This window comes from Gekko japonicus, unplaced genomic scaffold, assembly GCF_001447785.1.
Source record: "Gekko japonicus isolate JY-2015 unplaced genomic scaffold, Gekko_japonicus_V1.1 scaffold431, whole genome shotgun sequence".
In the NCBI taxonomy this organism is placed as follows: Eukaryota; Metazoa; Chordata; class Lepidosauria; order Squamata; family Gekkonidae; genus Gekko; species Gekko japonicus.
The window spans coordinates 23410-46311 of NW_015162492.1; the positions used below are offsets into that span (position 1 = coordinate 23410).

The 22902-nt window shown below is 45.7% G+C and overlaps 1 protein-coding gene across 1 annotated transcript in view; it reads right to left on the minus strand.

Moving 5' to 3' along the window:
- Nucleotides 1–1513: 1513 nt before the first annotated feature.
- NEFH (neurofilament, heavy polypeptide) overlaps nucleotides 1514–22902 on the minus strand; it is a gene marked incomplete at its 5' end in the record, with an annotated part of 23681 nt that continues 2292 nt past the window's right edge. The window contains 3 exons of the mRNA XM_015406012.1: nucleotides 1514–3983; nucleotides 5178–5302; nucleotides 9868–10067. Coding sequence (XP_015261498.1) covers nucleotides 2396–3983; nucleotides 5178–5302; nucleotides 9868–10067 — 1913 coding nt within the window. The remainder of the gene's footprint in view (nucleotides 3984–5177; nucleotides 5303–9867; nucleotides 10068–22902) is intronic.

Below are 22902 nucleotides of genomic sequence, written 5' to 3' on the forward strand. Positions count from 1 at the left end.
TGCCAAGCCGCCTCTTTGCACGTCACTGAGATACCGGAAAGGCAACCTGCCTAACAAAAGTGTCAGATGACTCAAGAAAGAAGGCAAGGCCCTCTGACTGGGGGAGAGAGTGAGAGATGCCAGCTAAGGCACAGAGGGGAGGAGCAGGAGGCTGTCTTTGGCAGACTGCAGAGATCAGCATGGGGGGGGGGGGAGGAGACTGATGTCTAAACTGGACTGTAGATCCACTGTTGTGGCATTCCCCCTATCAAGCAGTTTGGCTGCTTTTAACACAAGGTAGTTGCTCTCCAGTCCTCAAAGCGCAACAGTTAATGACCTCCAATTTATTCTCGCCTGTCCCTTCTTGCCACTCATTTAGGTACATCACTGCAGATACTACCCAGGGGTGTGAAGGAGAGGAGGGGGCAGCTGGAGTTACTGCTCCTGAAGTTCAGGCCTAGACCTGGAGGTGACCACTGGTGGTGAATGAGTGAGGAGCAAAATGGTGGATGAGCTTGCATGACCCAACATACTCCCAAGGCCTTGGTGAATAAGCAGAGTGAACAAAGGCATGCCCCCAGAGGCTGTTGCACATTCCCAGAGTGGGATTGCGTAGAAGGAATCGCAAGATCCTCTGGAGCATTGTGTATTATTGATGTCATAATGCAACAAGGCATTATGTGTTGGGGGTGAAGTCTTCAGCAATGCCACAGATGGGTGGGGCAACTGAAATGTTCTTGGGCTGCCACTGAGTGTGATGGGTGCTATGAGCCTACACTAGGTGGGGTCATAAGAACATAAGAAGTATCCTGCTGCATCGGATCAATGGTCCATCTAGTCTGGAGCAATGTTCCCTCTAAGCTGAGTTAGTGTGAGCCAGCTCACAGTTTTTTAGCCTCCGGCTCACAAGTTTTTGTCTTCGCTCAGGAAGAATGGCTCCAGAGCAAACTCATTTATGCAGTAGCCCAATCGATCGCTCACAACTGTAATGCCAGTAGCTCACAAAGTAGAATTTTTGCTCACAAGACTCCACAGCTTAGAGGGAACATTGGCTGAAATCCAACACACAGTGGCCAAGCAGCTGCGTTGGAGGGCCAACCGACAGGGGCATAAAGGCCAAGCAGTGGTATTCAGAGATTCCCATTGGTCATCATAGCTAGTAGTCATTCCTGGCCCATAAATCTTCTGTCTAATTCTAATCCTCTTTTAAAGCTGTCCATGGTGCCATCACTAAATTCACTGGCAGCAAATTCCAAAGTTTGATCACTTCTGAAGAAGTACTTCAAAGGGTCTAGGGAAGGAGAGGGAGGAGAAACAAGAACTGGGAAAAGAGGAGGGAGGGGGGTGAGTAGGCAGCAGGGCCATGGGGAATTGGGGGCGAGAAAAGAGATGGGCTGGGAGGTAGGAAGATCCAGAGGGTCCAGGACATTTCCCCTCCCTCTGTCAGTCCCTCTCCCCTTTGTTGCTTGGGTACTTTTGGCAATTTATGCCCCAAAATGAAGACCACAACACGGAGGAGACAAGCCGCTCTTTGTAAGCATTTTTATTTGCTTATATTGCACAAAAGCAACTGGAAGTGAACTTCTGAGTGAGTCTACACATAGTGCACTTCTTTGTGTGTGTGTGTACGTGATTGTATACAGAGGGCATGTTAACCTACAAACGGAAACTGGTTTACCTGGTATGTCTGCCTCCCAAAGAATTCTGAGAATGGCCATTCCTGCACCAAGAAACAAAAAGGCAAGCGAACATTGCGGCACACTTTCCCAACTAGATTTCCCAGAGTCCCTTGAGACTGGGGGGTGGGGGAGGAGCCAAGACCATGAAACCTTTTCCAAGCCCATCTCAGCTTGCAGCAGAGGGGTGCCCCAAATATCCTGAGACTAGCTAGGGATGAAGCACTCAAGTGAGGATGACAGAGGTGTGTGGCGTATGTAATGAAAACAAGGCATTTTAGATCATTTTGGAATTCTCTAGCCTACTGTACATCTTCCAAAGCTTAACTCTTTTCCCCCCAGCTCTACATTCATTTATTGCATTCGACCCTTGGTTGCCCATTAGGTAAATAAATGCACTTATTTGAAAAGGGCAGTCAAGTTTTGCTCTGGGTCCCCCCCCCCGGTAAATAATTCAAGTGTTTAAATGTGGCATTCTGCGTATATCACATTCTGCTACGGAAGCTATCATAACATAACCGAACCCCCTTTGGGTGGGGAAGTTCGTTTCATTGCTTGATTAGGGTTTTTTATTTTTCTTTCACATCAACATATTGCTAACATTCCTCGGTGAGAGAGCGATGGCTGCTCACCTAAGCAAAGTCTGGTCTTTGGAGGGCAGTGGGAGCCAGCCCTGGGGCAGGGAGACCCTCTGCAGCACCTCAAGGGGGGGGGGCATCATGCTCCTCCAGGGCCTCTCTTCACTTCTCGCTCTTTGCTTTCTCAGCCGACTCCACTTTCTCTGTGGTTTTACTATCTTTGGGGTCTGTGCTGGAGGACTTCTCCACTTTCTCTGTCTTGGGCTTGGCTGCCTTGGGGGCTTCTTTCACAGGCGTCTCCTTGGGGTCTTTGCTGGGTTCCTTCTTGGCTTCTCCTTTAGCCTTGGCTTCAGCTTTGGGTTTCTCCTCCTGCTCCTTCTTGGGCTCAACTTTCTCCTTCTTGGGTTCTTCTTTCTTCTCTTCTGTCTTTGGTTTCTCTGATTCCTTCTTGGCTGGCTTGCTTGGTTCCTTGGCCTTTGTGTCTTTCTCCTGAGGTTTTGGCTCAGGCTCTTTCTTTGCTGCTTTCTCTTCTTTCGCAGGCTCTTCTTTGGGTTTTGTTGCTGGCTTGGCAGGTTCCTTTTCCTTCTCTTTGGGCTCTTCAGCTTTAGCAGCTGCCTCCTCCTTCTTCTCCTCAGGGGTAGGTGTCTTGGGCTTGGTCTCTTCCTTGTCCTCAGTCTTGGCCTTCTTCTCCTCTGCCACTACCTTGACTTCAGGTTTCTGCACATCCTTAGCTGTGGTTTCCTTTTTGTGCTCTTCTTTCTTGCTGTCTTTCTTCTCTTCTGTTTTTGCTTTTGTTGGTGCTTTCTCCTCCTCTTTCTCCTTTTCTTTCTTTTCTTTCACATCTGCCTTCGTATCTTCCTGGGGTGACTTGGCTGCTTCCTTTTGTGGGGCTGCCTCCTTTTCTGATGACTTGGCTTTTTCCTTTGTGGGTGACTTGACCTTCTCTGGAGACTTGGCTTTTTCCTTTGTGGGTGACTTGACCTTCTCTGGAGACTTGGCCTCCTCTTTCTCTGGAGATTTCACTGCTGGGGACTTGTCCTTCTCTAGAGACTTGCCTCCCTCCTTGGTAGGAGATACAACCTTTGATGGAGACTTGGCTGCTTCTTTGGTGGGGGACGGAACTTTCTTGGGTGACTTGGCTGCTGGACTCTTGGCCTCTTCCTTGGTTGGGGACTTCACTTTGGCAGGGGATTTGGCCTCCTCCTTTGTGGGAGAGGCAGCCTTTGCCGGGGATTTTGCTGCAGGAGATTCAGCTTCTTCCTTTGCTGGGGACTTAATTTTTTCTGGAGATTTGACTCCTGCATCTTTCTCTGCAGGCTCCTGTCCTGGGGATGTAGCTGCTTCTGCTGATGGAGACTCTTTGCCTTTCTCTGGAGATGTAGCCTCCTCCTCCTCCTCACCCTCTCCTCCTTCAGATTCTTCCTTCTCCTCTTTTGCCTCCTCTTCTTCTTCTTTCTCTTCCTCTCCTTCTTCCTCCTCCCCTCCCTCCTCCTCCTCCTCTTCCTCTTCTTCCTCCCCTTCTTTTTTCTCACCTCCATCTTCCTCAGTGACTTCTTCAGTTACTTGGACTTCCTCAGTCTGCTCTTCCACAATCACCGTCTCCTTCTCTGACTTCTCCACCACTTTTATCTTCTCTTCGCTTTTGACCTTGATATGAGTGGAAATGCTCGGAACTTTGGGGAGGGCTTCGGGGAAAGGGAATAGTCCCAATCCTGCTCCCATGCGGCACTCCTCTCCTTCCAAAAGCTTCCTGTTTCAAAGATGGGTGGGAGAGAAAAAGAAAGTCGGAACTACTTTACAATGTGCCGCGTGTAGTCACAATGCAAAAAACCCCCCACAAACCAAACAGATGGGCAGGGAACTCTTAATAACTTTTAAAAATTATATTTCTGACCTAAACCTCACTTTTCTCTCCATTGGGGACCCTGAGTGGCTTCACCCTTCTCCATTTTATCCTGACAACAACCCTGTGAGGTAGTTTAGGCTGAGAGGATATGACCCACCCAAGGTCGCCCAACAAGCTTCCACAACAGGGTGGGAATTTGAACCTGGATCTCCCAGATCGTCATCTGACACTCTAACCACTGCCCCCTCCTGCTGGCTCTGATCAAGAGACTGATGGGCTGACCCCCCCAGCCCCAAAACTGCCCTATTAAGAAGGCACATTAGCAACACAATGTTTAGATCCATGTCTAAATGCAATCCACCATTTATTTTTTTATTGTCACATTGTGAATGACAGCATATATCAAAAATAGAGAGGTATAATACCCAAATTGCATTTCACATGCAGTGGTATAGCCTGACATTGATTGGTTAAGCTAGAGGGGTGGTGTGGAATGTTGTGGTTTGCTCACAGAATATTTGATTGCCAAATCTTTTGTCACCCAGTTTCTCTGAGAGATGGGAAGCTTGTCAGTTTGGCTAGGATTCTATAGACAGGCACAGCGAGGGATGGGAAAGAGGAAGGAAAGGAAGCTCAGGGCCTTGAAACTCAGACAAAAAGGATGAAAGAAGGTGTGATGAGTGGTAAGTAGACGGATAAGGAGGAACCTCTAGGGAGGAAAAAGGCAGAGAGGCGGCTGGAGGAAAAAGGCAGAGAAGGGTTTAATCTGCATGTGATGAAGGAAGGGGAAAAGCAAGCTGTGTCGGTGTTGGGAAATCAGAGCAAAACACAAAGAGGACTAAAGGATATGGGACTAGGCAGGCAGCAGCCCAAGAGCAATGAGAGATACATGGCATTTGAGAACAAAAGAGTAGAACAGAAGGGAGAACAAAAGAGTAGACGTCTAAATTCAGAGCAAACAATCCTAAAGACAAGGGGTATGGGGCGTGCACGTAAAAAGTGTGAGAAGTTGGTAATGTCAAGAGGTGGCGTTTTGCTGGTGTGTGTTACCCTTCCCTAGCATGGCTTGATAATTCCCCCTGATTGGTGGAGGGATACCTGTATGCAGAAATCTCTATATCCAGGGCCATTTTGACGTTGAGCAGATCTTGGTATTCCCGGAGCTGGGCTGCCATCTCCCACTTGGTGTTTCTCAGCTCGTTATCCAGCTGTGCGATACTCTCCTACGGAAGAGAGACAGAATTGTTCTGGGTTCAGGTGGGCAGCCATGCTGGCCTGCAGCAGAAGACCTAGATTTGAGTCCAGTAGCGCCTTAGAGACCCAACCAGATTTTGGGGGGTTATAAGCTTTTGAGAACCAAAGCTCCCTTCATCAGATTCTAAGGCTTATACCCCTAAACTCCTGTTGGTCACTAAGGTGCCACTGTACTTGAATCTAGGATTCTTCTGGTCGTCTTTCACCTTGTTCAGGGCTGGACAATTGGTGGCTCACAGGCAGATCTGGCCCTGAAGGAACTGGATCTGACCTTTTGTGGTCCTTTCCCATTTTAACCAAGCTATCTTTAAAAGTGAGTCAAATGGACATGACCCCAGCCAAAAAATAATAAGCACAATTGGTCTAAAAGGAAGCATTTTAAAGTTCATTTCATTGGAAAGGGAAAAAAATCTTCCATGGAAGTCAATGGGGATGAACTGTGGCTGGATCATGTCTATCGTTTTCAAGATTGGATCCCATGGAACAAATCTGTGGATGGAAATGGGTGTGTGTGATTTCTGCTGATTCACCCTCCTGCAACCAACCTATTCCCTAAATATGATCCTGGGAATCACCTGCCCCCAGAAGCACTGGGGAGTCATTTCTGGTTACAGCTGGAGAGGGGAAGGTGAGGAGGTCATGCTATGCAGACAGAAATCCATTCCATCCATGAAAATTACCAGTGGATCCAAAATGTTAAAAAATAGAGATCTTGCCCTGACCTGGATAGCCCAGGCAAGCCCAATCTCATAAGATCTAGGAAGCTAAACAGTGCCGACCCTGGCAAGTACTTGGAAGGGAGACCTCCAAGGAATACCAAGGGCTGGGACGCAGAGGCAGGCAATAGTTTTATTTTTATTTATTTATTTATTCTGGGATTTATATCCCGCCCTACCCGTATGGCTCAGGGCAGCAAACAAGTGGCAGATGCCGAGAATAAAACACATGTTACATTAAAACTTCAGTACATCTTGTTTTGATTTAACTAAAAAGGTGCTCTACAGTCCAATTTTAAGAAAGTTCAAGATGGACGATCCTCACTGGCGGCCGACGATGTAAAAGTCTGAGCGCAGGGCTCGTCTTCAGGGCGGCGCAGGGCTCTTCTTCAGGGCGGCATCTCTCCGTACCCAAGGCCAGGTAGATGGTAAATCCCGCCACGAAGATGGTATAGTGGCAGTGGCGGCGGCTCCTACTCAAAAGCCTGGCGGAAGAGCTCCGTCTTGCAGGCCCTGCGGAACTGTACAAGGTCCCGCAGGGCCCAGATCTCCGCCGGGAGCTCATTCCACCAGGTAGGAGCCGCCACCGAGAAGGCCCTGGCCTTGGTTTGGGAGAGCTTGATGTCCCGGGGGCCTGGGACCTGGAGAAGGTCCAGGATCCCTGATCGCAGCGCTCTTGGGGGAGCATATGGGAAAAGGCGGTCCCTTAGGTAGATAATAGTAAGCCAGCTGCCTGAAACATCCAAGCCCCACTAGGGGCTGCCAGAAGTCAACCATGACTTCCAGGCATACACACATATACACCCACAATGATCAGAAAAAAATTAGAGATTTACACCTCTCGTTTGGATTTTGTAAGTAATACATAAGTAGTATGGAAATCTTTGTTCCAGCCTCCTATGCTATACTTGGGTGCAGCTTTCAAACCTTCTGTATTTTGTTGTACAAAAAATCCAAAGATGTGATACTTAAGACATAGAAGATCTCTATTTCTTACATCCTGAAAAGACTAGACATGATCCAGCTTGTCTGCCATGGAATAGGTAAGAAAGACAGATAGGTTTGCCAACCTCCAGGTGAGGCCTGGATTTCTCCTTGAATTACAACTCATCTCCAGACTACAGAGATCAGTTGCCCTGGAGAAACTGGCAGTTTTGGAGGGTGGAGTCTCTGGCATCACACCCCTTCACTCCCCAAATGCCACCCTCCCCTGCTCCATCCCCCCAAACTCTACATAGATCCCAATCTGGAGTTGGCAACCCTAAAAACTGAAGACAGTTTTTTGTTATATGATGCATATATTATTGTGTTTCCAAAACCTGGCAAAGACCATACTCATTGTGCAAATGTTCATCCTATTTCTTTGATACTAACTAATCATTCTTGTTAACAGACTTCCAAAGGTTGTTACAACTTTGGTAGATCACGTAGGATTTATAGGAGGTAGGCAAGGCTCTGATAATCTTAGGATGGTAACTTTCCTAAGAAACCTCCCTTCCCAGGGATGGAGCGATGACCTTGGACACTGTCTGTGCTTGCTCCGCTGTAATAGATAATGTAACGGTAGACTTGAGGTATAACTTAAGGCCTTGGCGCCAGAACTCTAGTTCTGACACAGAAAGTCTCAACTTGAAGCATCTTTATTACTCAATAAACAAATCACTGCCAGCGAGCGTTGTTGAGAGTAACCTTGTTCAAGGGTCTGAGAAATCTGATCAAACTGCCATTCTCTCACTTGATGCTGAAAAAGCTTTTGACAAAATATGCTGGAAATTTATCCTTTTTACATTGACTAAATTTGGTTTTCCTTATGAATTTTTGAAATGGATTAGAATCCACTATTCATCTTCCAGATCCAGGGTACTGACTAATGGCATATTTTCTGAGCCATTCCTTCTTGAGAGGGGCACTATATGAGGTTGCTCTCTTTCTCTCCATTTTTTAATCTATGTCTGGAACATCTGGCTTGGGCCTTTGGGCAAAATAATATTTATGGCTTTGTATATAACTGTTTTGAATTTAAAATTATTATCTATGCAGATGATCTTTCCATTCTTGCATTAATGAATATGATTAACACCTTTGGAGACTTGTCTGGCTATTCAAATAATTGGACAAAATTTGAGTCGATGCCACTGGAACACAATATATCATGGACTGTCCTTGTTTATGGACATTTTCAGTGGTGCCCAGATGTCATAACTTATCTTGGAATATTGATTCCTAGAGACAGTACGCATATGATTATGCTAAATTTTAATAAGACTGCTGCTGATATGTCTTTGGAATTGGATAGTTGGGCAACTCAACTTGTCTTTATGGGGCAAAGAGGCTCAAAATAAACATTATACCTGGAATTATTTATACTTTACGTGCAATTCCTTTTCATATACCTTGTAGATATATCTGTAAAATTTATACTTTTGAACATTTATATGGGGTTCCTGACTGCCTCAAATATCTTTAAAGAGGATCCAGCTCCCATTCAATGAAGTAGGACTTGGTTTCCTTGATCTTAGTTTATATCATCAGGCATATCTGTTAATTTAAATTTATTATTTGGATTGCTCCTTGCAGTTGGACTATCCATATTTGGCTCTTTTGGCTGTTTGTTTGATGCCCCTCTCTAAGTGGACTGCATTAAGGGTCTGCTTATGCTAGAGTGGATCCTGTCCCTCCTGCAGTTTCTGCAGCTACAGAACTGTGGCACATAAAGTCATGACAATATCAATTTGATCCATTTTCACAGACTAAATTAACATTATGGGCCAAACCAAATCTAAAAATGGGGAAGCAATCTTTTTTATGGAAAGGTTGGACTGATAGAGTGATTTTTACTTTGGACCACTTGATCGACTATGATGATGAGTTTTTGTTATTTTCTCAGGTGAGGCCTAGATATGATTTGTCAGTTTCTGTTGAATGGCAATATGAACAACTGCAACATCTGTTGATATCTAAATACGTCTCTGTGGCATCCCATGTCTCAGAGTCCCCTTTGTTCTTGGATATTCTAATTTAATTGACTCAGAAAATGAAACCTACGATACTTCTCTATAAGTATTTGAAGCTGATTAATAAATATGATATACAGAGTTTCAGGAATGAATAGAGGAAGGAGTTAGATTACCCTATTTTGCCAAAGCAATAGGGTATGGCCTTAAAGTTTATACCTGCTTTCTCTATGGATTCTAAGTTGTGACTTATTCAGCAACAAAAATGATATTTCCATTATACTGGACACCACAGCCACTCTTTAGTAAAGGGCTAAGTGTCTCATTGTTGGCACTGTAACTCACAAGACACGTCCCTTAAAAATATGCTTTGCGCATGACCAGTCATTCAGCTTTTCTGGGAAGAAGGTATTACTTGTATCAGTATTGTATAAGAATACTCATTGATGTTTAAGGATGCTTATGTACTTTCAAACTATACTTGGAGGCTAACTGATGGTCAATGAAAACAGACCCTCCATGCCCATACTACAGCTACAAGACTTGTATTAGTACATTGGAGAGATAACTACTCACCTCTGGTAAATCAAACAATTGAGGACATTACAACTTTATCTGTATCTGAACATATGACAACAACAATTGCACATGGCCTTATTTTTAGCTATTTGGATATTTAGGTATTTGGAAACCTTTTATAGAAACGTATGGGTAGATCTGCTACCATTGTTGCTATATTTTTGTTTCTACTTTGTATATATATAGACTGAAGAATAAAACGTGTGTTAAGAATGCTGCCTTGCCTGTACCAAGCTGCACATCCCATGGGTATACGGTCTATGACCAAGCCCAGCTGCATGTTACCTGATAAGACAGGACATCGACATGATGGCGATCTTCCATGTCGGCCCTCTGTCTCTCCAAAGACTCCTTGGTCCCTTTCAAAGCTTCAAGCTCGGTAGTTTTGGATTGCAGCTGTCGACGGTACTCGGAAATCTCTTCCTGGGCTGTGCGGATGGCATCTGTGTTCACCCTGGCAGCTTCTGACAGCTTGTCCAATCTCACTGTTGTGTGCAGGAGATGAATGGGGGGAGAGAGTAAACAACAAATATAAGAGGTCTTCTAGATCAGACCAAAGGCTCATCTAGTCTGGGATACTGTTTCTAACCCTGGCCAGGCAGATGCTTCCTGGACAGCCCAAAAGAAGGTTGTGAAGGAAATCAGCTCTCCCCTGTCCTCCGACATCTGCTATTCTGCCTCTGAAAATGGGGGGGGGGGGATTGTTTAGCTGTCCTAGCTAATATTTCCCTCAGAGAGCTATCCTCTAGGGAAATGTATTTATCTATCAATGAAAGTATGAAGGTGTCTGAAATTGGGTCAGCCCACCTAATCCATCTAGCTCAGTCCTGTCTATGAGAAGCAGTTCTCCCGAATCATAGCCAAGAGCTTTCCCCAGTCCTGCTACCTGAGATCCATATAACTGGAGATGTTCAGCATTGTATCTAGAGCTTGGGCATACAAAGTGTGTGATCCTTCACTGAGCTATGGCCTGTTGTCGCCTTCTTTTAGGTGACATGGTCCTAACACAACTCTATCACTGGAATATTTTGAAGGAGCTCAAGCATATTAGCAAAGATCATCTCATTAGGGGGCTTAATATTAGCCAAGGCATTTATAAGAACACCAGAGTCTCTGAGCATACGCATAATATTTGGTAATCTGGAACTGGAGATGAGTCCCAGTTAGGAAACAGTGAAATCCATGGAGTCTTCAATATCAGCACTTCTTTGTGGAAATCTCTTTTGTTAAAAAAATGATGATTATAATAATGGACTATCTTGGGTTAACTTGCCTGTTTGGCATTTCCTGTTTGTAGCGTGAATGAAAGCTTATTCCCAGAATTAAACTTTGTTGGTCTTAAAGGTGCCACTGGACTTAAGCTGAAAATGTGGCAAGCCTGCCCCTGAATGGTGCCATTTTAGACTGCACGCAAAGTGTCATATGACTGAACATTCCTCTGTACAGAAAGAAAAATCCCTGCACAGAGAAAACAGGAATCTCAAGCGAAAGGCTAAGCCAAACCCTTATCCTTACTGGGCAATAAGTCCAGGCGTATTACTATGTTAAGAGGGAACTGCTGGTGAGCGCTGAGAAATCAGCTAATGAAATAATTAAGGGATGTTTTGGGTCTCCACTTGCTGCACCTCTGTATGACTTCCTGCTTTGGCCTTGCCTCCTTCTAATCAAGGTCTGCTAGAGGTGGGTCATTTGGCTGTGTCTTTTTAACAAGTGAGACCAATTCACTCAATTTCTGCCAATGCAGAGATGCAACTGAGTTATCTAGCCTTGGAGGAAGCGGCAAGATACGTTTTTGCATGGGATTCTACCCCAGGCTTCCTAGATCAGTGACCTACACAGAAACATAAATCAAGGTGAACAGCCGTGTTGGTCTGAAGCAATAGAACAAAGTTAGAGTGCCACTGGCCTCTAATTTTCTTATACAGAAACAGAAATAATGAACTCCTCATAGTGGCGGGGGGGGGAGCTGTTCCTATTTTGCACTCAGAAAGTAGGTGCGAGAGAGAAGTGGGCCTCCCATTTCAATTAAGAAACAAACATGTCTCAGTTAACCAAAGTGTAGGAAGCACTACAATAAATCAACATTTAAAGGCCAATTAACGATGTGCTTGCTGGTTCCCTGTAGTTCCGTTGCCCTACTCCAGTAGCTTGATGGAAAGTATATAACAGCCCCCTCCTAAAGTCAGCGCAAAAAGCTCTTTGGCACACACGAAAAATGCTCTCTCTCTCTCTCTCTGTGTGTGTGTGTGTGTGTGCATGGCTAAGGAGAAGTTTGTGCCGGCATTTCCATCAGTCATGTGTTTGGAGTATCAGGTGCTGACTTGCATGTATGAATGAGCCATCATAGATTAACCTACAGAAAGGAAGCATCCAAATCACTCTTCCCACCCAATGCTAAGGAGGCGGTGAAAGACTGGATGAAGGCAAACAAACGAACACTTAACCCAGACAAGGTGAATTGTTGAACAGTCTGTTCTGGACGGGGTGGCACTGGCACGAAGATCAGGAACACAGTTTAGAGAGCACTCCTGGATTTCTCACTCTTACTGGAGGTGACCAGGAATGCTTCTTCTTGGCTTAGGCTGATTCATTGGCTATGGCGTTCCATGGAGAAAGCTGACCTGGCCACTGTCATTTGTGTGGCGATAGAATCCAGATTATACACCTGTCACATGCTCCAGATGGGACTGCCTCTGAAGATGGTTGGGAAGCTTCAGCTGAGGCCAAATCTGGGGTGTTCACAGGGGTCTGATGCAATGAATCAGACCCCTGTCAGGTATACCAATTGCTCTGGCTTCCGGTTTGTTTTGGGCCCAATTGAAAGAGCTCTTTTTAAAAACCTTTTAAAACGTTTGAATTGGCTTGGATGCAAAGTAATGGAGGGGGCCACTTCCATGCTTATCAAGCTTGTCAGATACTGATATCTCTGCAGGGAGGAAGGTTGTTGTAGAGCTAGTGAGAAATGCAATGGTCTCCTCAGCTGCCCTTACTCCAAACTCTAATGTAGTGGGCATCTTTGCTGCATTTATTTATTTTTATTTGGCTGATATCCCGCCCTCCCTGCATGGCAGGCTCAGGGCGGGTTCCATCAAATTTGATAAAAAATACAATATACACAGTTAATACAGTTAAAACACTAGTAAAACACCACAATGGCCTTCATCCGGTGCTGTTGTCATTGACGTTAAAACCTCACAGATGCCAACTCTGGTATGCAGTTCTGACCCGCTGAGGGGAGGCCCAGTAAAGAGGGAGGGAAGTCTGTCACCCTAGTTAAAAGCCTGGTGGAAGAGCTCCGTCTTGACGGCCCTGCGGAACTGTAAAATAACCCACAGGGCCCTGATCTCATATGGGAGCGCATTCCACCAGGTAGGGGCCAGGGCTGACCATCCAATGCTATTGAAGGCTTTTTGTGTTCTTGAATGCCTTTGGATATCTTTTAAGATAACTTGAATAAAACTTTGTTGGTCTTAAAGGTGCCACTCAGACTTTGTTCTGTTGAGTGACATTACTAAGACACCACGGGTGGAGAAGCTGTAATCTGATTTGAGCCACTGGCTAAGATAGGAGGACAGCACCACTAGCAACAGGAAAAGGGGGGAAAACCCAAACAGAGCCAAACTCACCCCAGAAGTGTTCCAAAAACATTCACTATAATCCAACCCATTTCAATCTTTTTTAAAAACCAAAAAAACTTAATCAAGATACTAAACCAGACAATAGGTGTTTTTTTTACTTCACAGTCAAGAACAAAATGAGCATCAACATGGTTTGAGACCCGGGTGCCGCATGACGGAGTGAGCTCCCGTCTCTAGTTCCAGCTCCTGCCAACCTAGCAGTTCGAAAGCAAGAAATTGCAAGTAGATAAATAGGTACCACTTCGGTGGGAAGGTAACAGCGTTCCGTGCGCCTTGGCGTTTACTCATGCCGGCCACATGACCACGGAAACGTCTTCGGACAGCACTGGCTCTTCGGTTTTGAAACGGAGATGAGCACCGCAACCCTAGAGTCGGATTCGACTGGCTTTTGAGCAAGGGAACCTTTACCTTTTTTTAAATGCTTTTTTATTTAAAACAATTAAAAACTATTTTTAAAAACCACATTTCATAAAATTAAAATATAACAGATAAGGAACAAAAATGACCCATAGTATGGAGATAGAAAAAAGAAGAAGAAAACCGTGCCTGATCATACATCAAATATATCTTCCAGCAAACCAATTTCAGATTCTAAGCTATCGAACCTGTACTTTAAAATGAACTGAAGCAATCTCTTACCTAATATAGGAGAATATCAACTGGCAAACAAGTCTTTTGCAATCTTATCTGTATAATAGCTACACAGCTGTTAGCCTTCACGATGTTTGCACCTTAAAAGCAAAGTAGTTTGGGTGCTCTCTCTTCTCTGAAGGCTTACACTGCCCTACCTGAACCCTTCTGAGTGAGTCCATTGCCCAAAGTGAGCTAACATTATAGCAATGTTCTATGAGTATCTCTCAGCTTTCAATGACAAGGGGCTTCATTCTTTCTGGTGGGTGGAGAGCAATGCTCCCTCTAAGCTTTGGAGTCTTGTGAGCAAAAATTCTACTTTGTGAGTTACTGGTATTAAAGTTATGAGCCAGCGATTTAGCTGCTGCATAAATTAGTTTGCTCTGGAGCCGTCCTTCCTGGGCTAAGACAAAAATGTGTGAGCCGGAGGCTAAAGAACAGTGAGCTAGCTCGAGTAAAATAAATACATGTTTAAAAGTTTTTTTTTAAGGACTACATAGTGCACCCTTGACGGCCCAGGGTAGCCTGATCTCATCATATCTTGGAAGCTAATCAGGGTCATCCCTGGCTAGTCTTTGGATGGGAGCAGGGCTCTTTTTGTAGAAAAAGCCCAGCAGGAACTCATTAGCATAACAGGCCACACCCAACAGCAGGAACTCATTAGCATAGTAGGCCACACCCCGACAGCACAGCACATTAGCATATTAATCCACACCGCCATGTCACCAGAAGTGTGGTCATCCAGCCACACCCACCTTTTGCTCCTTATTCTGTTTACGTTGTTTGTTGTCAAAACCCAGGGCCTTTTTTTGTAGCAGGAACCCTTTGCAGGGTTAGGCCACACACCCCTAATGTAGCCAATCCTAATGAGTTTCTGCTGTTGGGTGTGCCCTATTATGCTAATGAGTTCCTGCTGGGCGTGGCCAACTCAGGAGCCAGCCGGAACTCCGTTCCTGTGCGTTCCTGCCCCTGGATGGGAGACCTTGAAGGAATACCAGGGATGCTACACAGAGGCAGGCAATGACAAGCCACCTCTGAACATCTCTTGTCCTGAAAACCCTACAAGGTTGCATTAAGTCATCTGTGACTTCATGGAACTTCCCCCACCACCACCACACACAGTGCAATCCTAAACAGAGCAAGTCCCTTCTAAGTCAACTGACGTCAAAGGACTTATAAGGATGTAAATCTGTTTAGGATTGTACGGTCCGTGTTGTGAAACATTGGACGGTTCTGTTCATATGGTTTTCTCATTATTATCATTACTGTCTCTGGAGGTCCCTGAAGAAGATCCCTTTGAACAAAATTAATTGAACTATATAATAACTTTGGTTTGGAGCACTTCTTTTTGGTTTCGCCCACCTTGTTTTCTTTAGGGTGAATCAGGCCACCCATGTGTATTTGTTATTTAGCATATTTGTCTCCCATCCTTCCTGCAAGGAACTCAAGGCAGGAAGGTTCAGCTGAGAGTGACTGCCCCAAGGTCATCCAACAAGCTTCACAGTACAGTGGGGATTTGAGCCGGGGTCTCACAGAGCCCAGTCCAGTCCCCTAACCTCTGTACCACACTGATTCCCCCATCTTATCCTTTTAGATATAACCAAGCTATTAAATGAGCAAGACCTCCTATGCCAAATGGCTCTATGCATCCGAAGTTGTGTGCTCTTGCTTCACAGAGGGAGAAAATATCCCATGTTCTTCTCCCCAAGTGAGACACACAGCTGTTATTTTCCAAGTTTCCATGTTAAATTAAAGTGAGGCAGGTTGTTATGTTTCTCTTGCAGCAATTAGGGGAAGGAGGGAGATATAAGTAATGCACAGATGTAGGTTTGCATTTGATGGACAAATAGCAGTCGTTAAAAGCAGGGCCTTCTCTGTGGCAGCACCGCCCCTTGAATTTTTTTCTCAAGTGAAGTCCACCTGTATAGCTGGCCTGTCTGCTACTCATGCCTGGACAATTGCCTAGGATGTCAGTCTATCCCAGAGCTGGAGGGGCACCAAACCAGCTCTCCTGCAGTACTGTGGAATCAGCCACAGCTGGTGGCACTGTCCCAAAGCAGCTGGGCAATGAACCCTTGTGGCTGGGTCTAGGATGAGACTGGGAGATATGGCACCATTTTATTTATTTATTTATTTTAGGATTTATACCCCACCCTACCCCACCGGAGCAGGCTCAGGGCGGTAGCCATGGGTGTCGCTGTGCTACACTGATGCACCCAGGTGGGTGGGGTCTTTCTCCATTGGCAGGTCTGGGATCAGTGGCAAGTCGCATCCCTTGACCCAGTGAGGGCAGCCTGAGTGGAGCTGGCTTCCTTGCGGTGCTAGGGACAGGGGCAAAGTCATTTGCCTAGGGTGCCACTAACCCTTGGGCCAGCCCTGTCCATCTGTTGACATGGTGACAGACCATCACAGATCAAGTAAAAGTAATACCATTCCACCAAGGTTTCCTGCTTTGAGTTTTTCAGATTAATTTTTCTTTTGTTGTAATTTGGGGGGGGCTATTGTTTAGAAGTGTGATTATTTTAATTGTCTCAGGTGTCTGGCAATAATGGGAAAGCATCTGAGACAATTTAAAATAAATTTGTTCTCAGAACATGTGTCAAAATAGGTGTGTTTCCCTTTAACTTCACAGGAGAGTGAGGGTTGTAAGCTGCTACATCCATGTATTTTGCAGGAAAGCTCACAAGTGCCCTTCTCAACCCATCTGCTGGGTGTGCACTTTGTACCTGGACATCTGCCTTTCAGCACAAAAACACAGCTGGAGGTTCCACCTGGAGTCCTTTGCATCCACAGTCCATTGCTAATCCGGGGTTAATAATAGTTATTTCATTACATTATCAGATGCCTGTCATTAGCATGGGCTAAATATGAATGGAGGAAATATGGACGGGGTGCCTGTGAGGCACAAGGCATCTCTGAGCATCCTAGGCCTTCTTATCTTCCACAGGGGTAAATGGCAACCATTCCTACCTATGGAAGAAAGTGAAGGGGTGTAAATGTGAGCCCCATTGGAGCAAATGTGAAGCCTCCACTAGTAAGGCTGGTGTGCGTAGAGAAGCTTTTGCCCACTCTCAGCTGCACCATGTTAGAGCTCTTTTAGTCTGTCCCATAAAACTTAACAGGGGTCCTTCCCAACAGGGTCAGCCCCTTCACCTGTATATCTGGGGCAGAGACTGGAGTTAAAAATGGCCCAGGAGCAAGCTAAGCTGAGTGGCCACTATAGCAGTCCAAGCCAGACCCTGCAGAGCTACTGGGGTCTGGGCTCTGCTTGCTTCTACCTGCCAGTGGTCCCCTCTGTGCAAAGCCCCTGCACAAGTTAAGGAGGGAGAGAATGCCTCCTCCCGGCTCTTTCACATATAGGTGGTTGAAGCCCTTCACATTGTTCTGGCCCTTGTATATAAGATAAAAAAGAAACTGTTCCTCGTTCCCTGCAAATGGCAACATGTGTAAATTAAGCAAGGAAGCAAAGGGAAGCAACAAAGAATTATCTGTGCAGGATGCAGCAGTTTGGCCAGCTCCCTTTTGGAATCTAAGGCCTGCCCCTCTATGATGTCACTTCCTGAGATGAAAGGAGAGCCCAGCCCCTCCTCTGGTATCTGCAAGATGATTCAGCAACCTGAACACCACAGAGGCAAGTTCCAGGGGTAGCTGTGACATGCTTTCTAACAGGGTCTCCTTGTCAAAGTGCTTTGGCTGAGCTTCATTTCACCATGCTTCAAATCTGCTGCTCTTCTGTGTGTGTGTGAGTGTGAAAGGGTGTATGCATACTCAGTGTGTTTGCCTGCACCATTGACCTACCCCGGCATATATTGCTACAAAATTAGTCCTCTCCGTATTATCCTCTCTCTCGAATCCTGTGGGTATTTTGTGTTTTCCTCTCTTACCTTCTGCTGTATTTATGACAGCCTGTAGGAAAGCTGCCTTGGGCTATAAATTATAGGCATCTCATTCGAAATCATTCATCAGTTAATAAATGCCTCGTGTAATTGAGGTGGGAGGTGGAGAAAACATGGATTTTGACTGGTGTCCTACAGAAGGGTGATGATTGTTGTTAATGCATTGCTGTATTTAAACTATGCGCAAGCATTAATTCAGGGGCTGCTATTGCTTTTCTCTGTATTTGATTTCCAGCTGCTTGCACAAAGACACTGCAGGATTTACTTTTAATTGGTTCACTAATTCTGCTAAAAATGAGTGTTTCTTCATTTTTAAAAAATGAATTGGTTAAGAACAGTGAATACGTGGCTGTGAATTTTTTATTACTGCCCTCAGCTCATGTTGCATTTGTTTTAATGAGGGGTTTTTGAACAGCATTATGTAGGGGCTAATATCCTGGCTAGTATCAATTACCTTCTGAAAGTCCGCAACCAGTATATTTGTAGATAGGATTCTAAGGGGACACTTGCTGCAACAAAATGAAAGTAAAGGGAATAGGGGCCAAGCCTAAGAGTATTCTCAGTGGTACACAATGGTACATAGTTCTCAGTGGATGCACAAGTAACTTGTGGAACTCACTATCCCAAGATGTAGAGGTGGCCACTGGTGGTAAAGAGAGATGGATCACATTTCTGGAGCAGGACAGGTCTATTAAGGCCTATTAACTCATTGTAAATGGAACCTTGATCTTCAGAGACGGTCTCCCTCTAACAGGACAAACAGCAGAAGCAGGCTGTTGACTATGCCCTCCTCGTGGGCTTCCTAGAGGTAACTGGGTGACAACTGTTGGAAACAAGATGCTGGTCTGCATGTATCATTGATTTGATACAACAGGGCTTTTCTTTTGTGATCACTTAATGCATGTTACCTACCCCCTTTGATATATTTAAACCTATATAACACACAACCAGAGTGTGTAGTTGGAAAAGATGGGTTTCCCTACTCTTCTGTTGCACATCTGAGTGACTGGCTGAGCAGACAGTCAAAGATAACCACCTCCCATTCAGATTAGGGTTTGATCTGGTGAACTGAGGCAGACTCAGCATGGGTTCTGTAAGGGAAGATCTTGTCTCACTAACCTGTTAGTGTTCTTTGAGGGGGCGAACAAACATGTGGACAAGGGGGATCCAATAGATATTGTTTACCTTGACTTCCAGAAAGCTTTTGATAAAGTTCCTCATCAAAGGCTCCTAAGTAAGCTCAAAAATCATGGGATAAAAGGACAAGTCCTTTCATGGATCAAAAAGTGGCTAATTAATAGGAAACAGAGAGTATAAATGGGCAGTTCTCTCAGTGGAGGGGGGTAAGCAGTGGGGTACCGCAGGGATCAGTACTTGGTCCACTGCTTTTTAACTTGTTCATTAATGATTTGGAGTTGGGAGTAAGCAGTGAAGTGGCTAAATTTGCGGATGATACGAAGTTGTTCAGGGTAGTGAAAACCAGTGAGGATTGTGAGGCACTCCAACGGGATCTGTCAAAGATGGGCAAGTGGGCATCAACATGGCAAATGGGTTCAATGTGGCCAAGTGCAAGGTGATGCACGTTGGAGCCAAAAATCCTAAATATAAATACACGTTGATGGGGTCTGAATTGGCAGAGACTGATCAAGAGAGAGATCTTGGAGTTGTAGTAGATAACTCACTGAAAATGTCAAGACAGTGTGTGACTGTAATAAAGAAGGCAAATGCTATGCTGGGGATTATTAGGAAGGGTATTGAAAACAGATCAGCCAATATCATAATGCCCCTATATAAATCAATGGTGCAACCTCATTTGGAATACTGTGTGCAATTCTGGTCACCACACCTTAAAAAGGATATTATAGCTTTGGAAAAAGTGCAGAAAAGGGCAACTCGAATGATAAAAGGGTTGGAACACTTTCCCTATGAGGAAAGGTTAAGGAGCTTAGGGCTCTTTAGCTTGGAGAAACGACAACTGAACTTGTGGGCACTCCATGAAATTGCTGAGCGGTCGGGTTAGAACGGATAAAAGGAAGTACTTCTTCACCCAAAGAGTGATTAACACTTGGAATTCACTGCCACAGGAAGTGGTGGTGGCTACAAGCATGGACGGCTTCAAAAGGGAATTAGATAAGCATATGGAGCAGAGGTCCATCAGTGGCTATTAGCCACAAGGTATAGATAGGGGCTCTGGGGCAAGTGATGCTCTGTCATCTTGGTCCTTGGGGGGGTCAACAGTGGGAGGGCTTCTAATGTCCTGGCCCCACTGGTGGACCTCCTGATGGCACTGGTATTTCTGGCCACTGTGTGATACAGAGTGTTGGACTGGATGAATTTTGAACAATGGGAATCAACCTGGGTGGGCAAGCTTTTCTTGGAGCACATAAAAATAGATCTCACAGGGCAGTATATGGAATCTGGACTCTGTCTCTCCTTCAGTTCTCCTGTCTGTAGGACGAGGCTCCTGCTGACCTTCCTCATACTATGTAGGCTATGAAGAATGTTGCATCTTTTTCAAGTGCATATAAACGACCATTAAACAACCATCTACTTAGGAGGGACAGAAGCTGTCTTGGATATGATGGTGGGAAGCCTGGACCTGGGGAAAATCTGTACCAGTTCCAGGCAGGGGAAAAGGGGGAGAAAACTAGAGATGGTCTGAATAATTTTGGAATGTGGTCTGCTTCAGCACCCGTCTCCCTCTCTAGGATACGCATGGAGCAGCCTTTTCTTACTAGGCTGCATAGACAGGAAAACAAGGCATTGTTTTCTTTTCCTTTTTTTCTGGTCCAGCAGAACAGTCATTGATCAAAATATCCTGGAGTTTACCAGGCAGCATATCCTCATGCTGCCTTGGGTACTATCCATGGTCCTGAAACAGTGGTTCCAATCAAGGTCAACTTGATCACCTTTGAGTGGTATAATTCTTAACACAAAAATCCAGAATAGCTGTAGAAAAGAGCAAGAGTCCAGTAGCACCTGAAAGACTAACAAAATAGTCTTTAAGGTGCTGCTGGACTCTTGCTCTTTTCTACTGCTACAGACAGGCAAACACGGCTACCCATCTTGATCTATCTCCAGAATAGCTGGTTCTTGAGCCAAAATGACCTCATCTGTACACAGAAACATGCAGTGAAATAATGGGGAGGACGGTGCCTTTATCCATCACATTTTTATCCTATTCTTCCACCCAGGACCTCAGGGCAGCATGCATAATGCTCATCTTGTTCATTTTGTTCTCAGAACAATCTTGTCAAGTGAGTAAGGATCAGAGAGAGTGACCAGCTCAAGGTCACCCAATAAACTCCATGGTTAAGTGAAGATTTGAACTGGGGTCTCACCACTCCTAGTCTGATACCCTACTACAGAAAACTGGTTCTTGTACTCTTGAGTATGTACCCTTGTGAGTGCTGGCTGCACTAATCAGTTGAGATTCACTGTAATCCAGGAACCCGTTACTACTTGCAAGGCTATCTCAAACCATTGATTAGAAGGGGATGTGGTGGAAAGTGCTGTCATAAAAGCTGACCTATGGTGACCCCACACGGTTTTCAAGGCAAGAGATGTTCACGGGGGATTTGCCATTGCCTGCCTCCATGTCAGGCATCTGGTATTCCTTGGGTGTCTCCCATCCAAATACTTGCCGGGGCTGGCACTACTGAGCTTCTGAGATCTGATGAGATCAGGCTAGACTGGGCTATCCAGGTCAGGGCAACAGGATCTGTGGGGAGAAGTATATATCCCTGTTCCAGTATTGCTTCTTGTGCAGAATGAGAAGTGCCAAACAGGGCACTAGAATCTGTAGGCTAGAGTCTAAAACTGCCCATCAGTGTCATGTAGTGGTTAGAGCACTGGACTAGGATGTGAGAGACCCAGGTCTGATCCCACGCTCTGCCACAGAAGCTTGCGGGGTGACCTTGGGACACTCAAAGACTCTCAACATAAAGTACTTCACAAGGTGGTTGTGAGGATAAGAGGGAGGAGAGGACAATGATGTCAGCTGTTCTGGGACCCCACTGGGGAGAAAGACAGGGGATGAAGTAAGTAAGTAAGTAAATAAAAAAGTACTCTCTCTAAACCATGATCATCCACCCTCCAGCATAGAAAACCTGGAAAATAAAACCGTCAGAGCAAAGTTAACAGATAATTCCAGATGATTATGGAAACCAGAGCTGTACTGACAAACAAGGTGAAAGGATGCACTGCTTTTCGCATTTAAGCATGCTATTTGAAACTAGGTAATGTTAAAGCCAGGATTTCACTGGCCCCCATTTAGATCTGTGGTGATTTGATGTTTAAAAAACCGCAGTTCTGTCCTGACCTTTGGAGTAAGAAGAGGGCACAGCCGGTATGGCACAGTTAGGAAGGGAACAACAAAGCGGGGGGGACTCGATATTAATACGGAGCATACGCGCTCTAGAGCCCCCCCCCCCATGAACAAACTGAGTTTTTAGTGACGCTGCTGCTAAGCAGACGTATCAGCACCCTGGACAGCGCTAGTCCCGCCGGACGCCGCCGTAGACGCTAGCAGGCGACCGACCGCTAGGAGGCCCTCTTCTACCGCTCACTTCCCGCAAGCGAAGAAAGCGGATTCGTATCCGAAGGGAATGCCGGGGAGGGGAGGATGGTGTCTGTGACGCGACTTGTCAGGATGTCAGGTGGATTCGGGGAACTTCTTTGCTGCAGTCTCTGGCACTCGCCCATCTTTGGTGAGTGGGGATGGGTAAAATACGACTTTCGACTCCCCCGGCTTCTAATCTGAAACAGCCAGGGCGATGCAGCACCCAGAATCTGGGGAAACCCTCACTGAGAGCCCAGCAGCGTTTCAGGAGGGTCGCTCCGCTTCTGTTCACTCTCATATATTTTTACACCCATCCGTTCTGTGTGTGTGTGTGTGTGTGTGTGTGTGTGTATGTGGTTGGAGTCACTCGAATGACAAAGGCATCTTGTAGCACCAGAAAGGTAGCAGCCGCTCCCCTCGGCAGCTCCCCCCAGCGCCTTTTGCAGCCGTTCCGGACCCCCCTCCCTAGTCTCTCTTGCTCCGCCTCTGTCCAGCGCCAGTCGGTGAACGAATGGCTCCCCAGTGGAACAGGGAGGGAAGGGGTGGTAAGAGAAGCCAGTCACTCTGCGCGCGCGCCCCACCCCCCAGGCGTCGC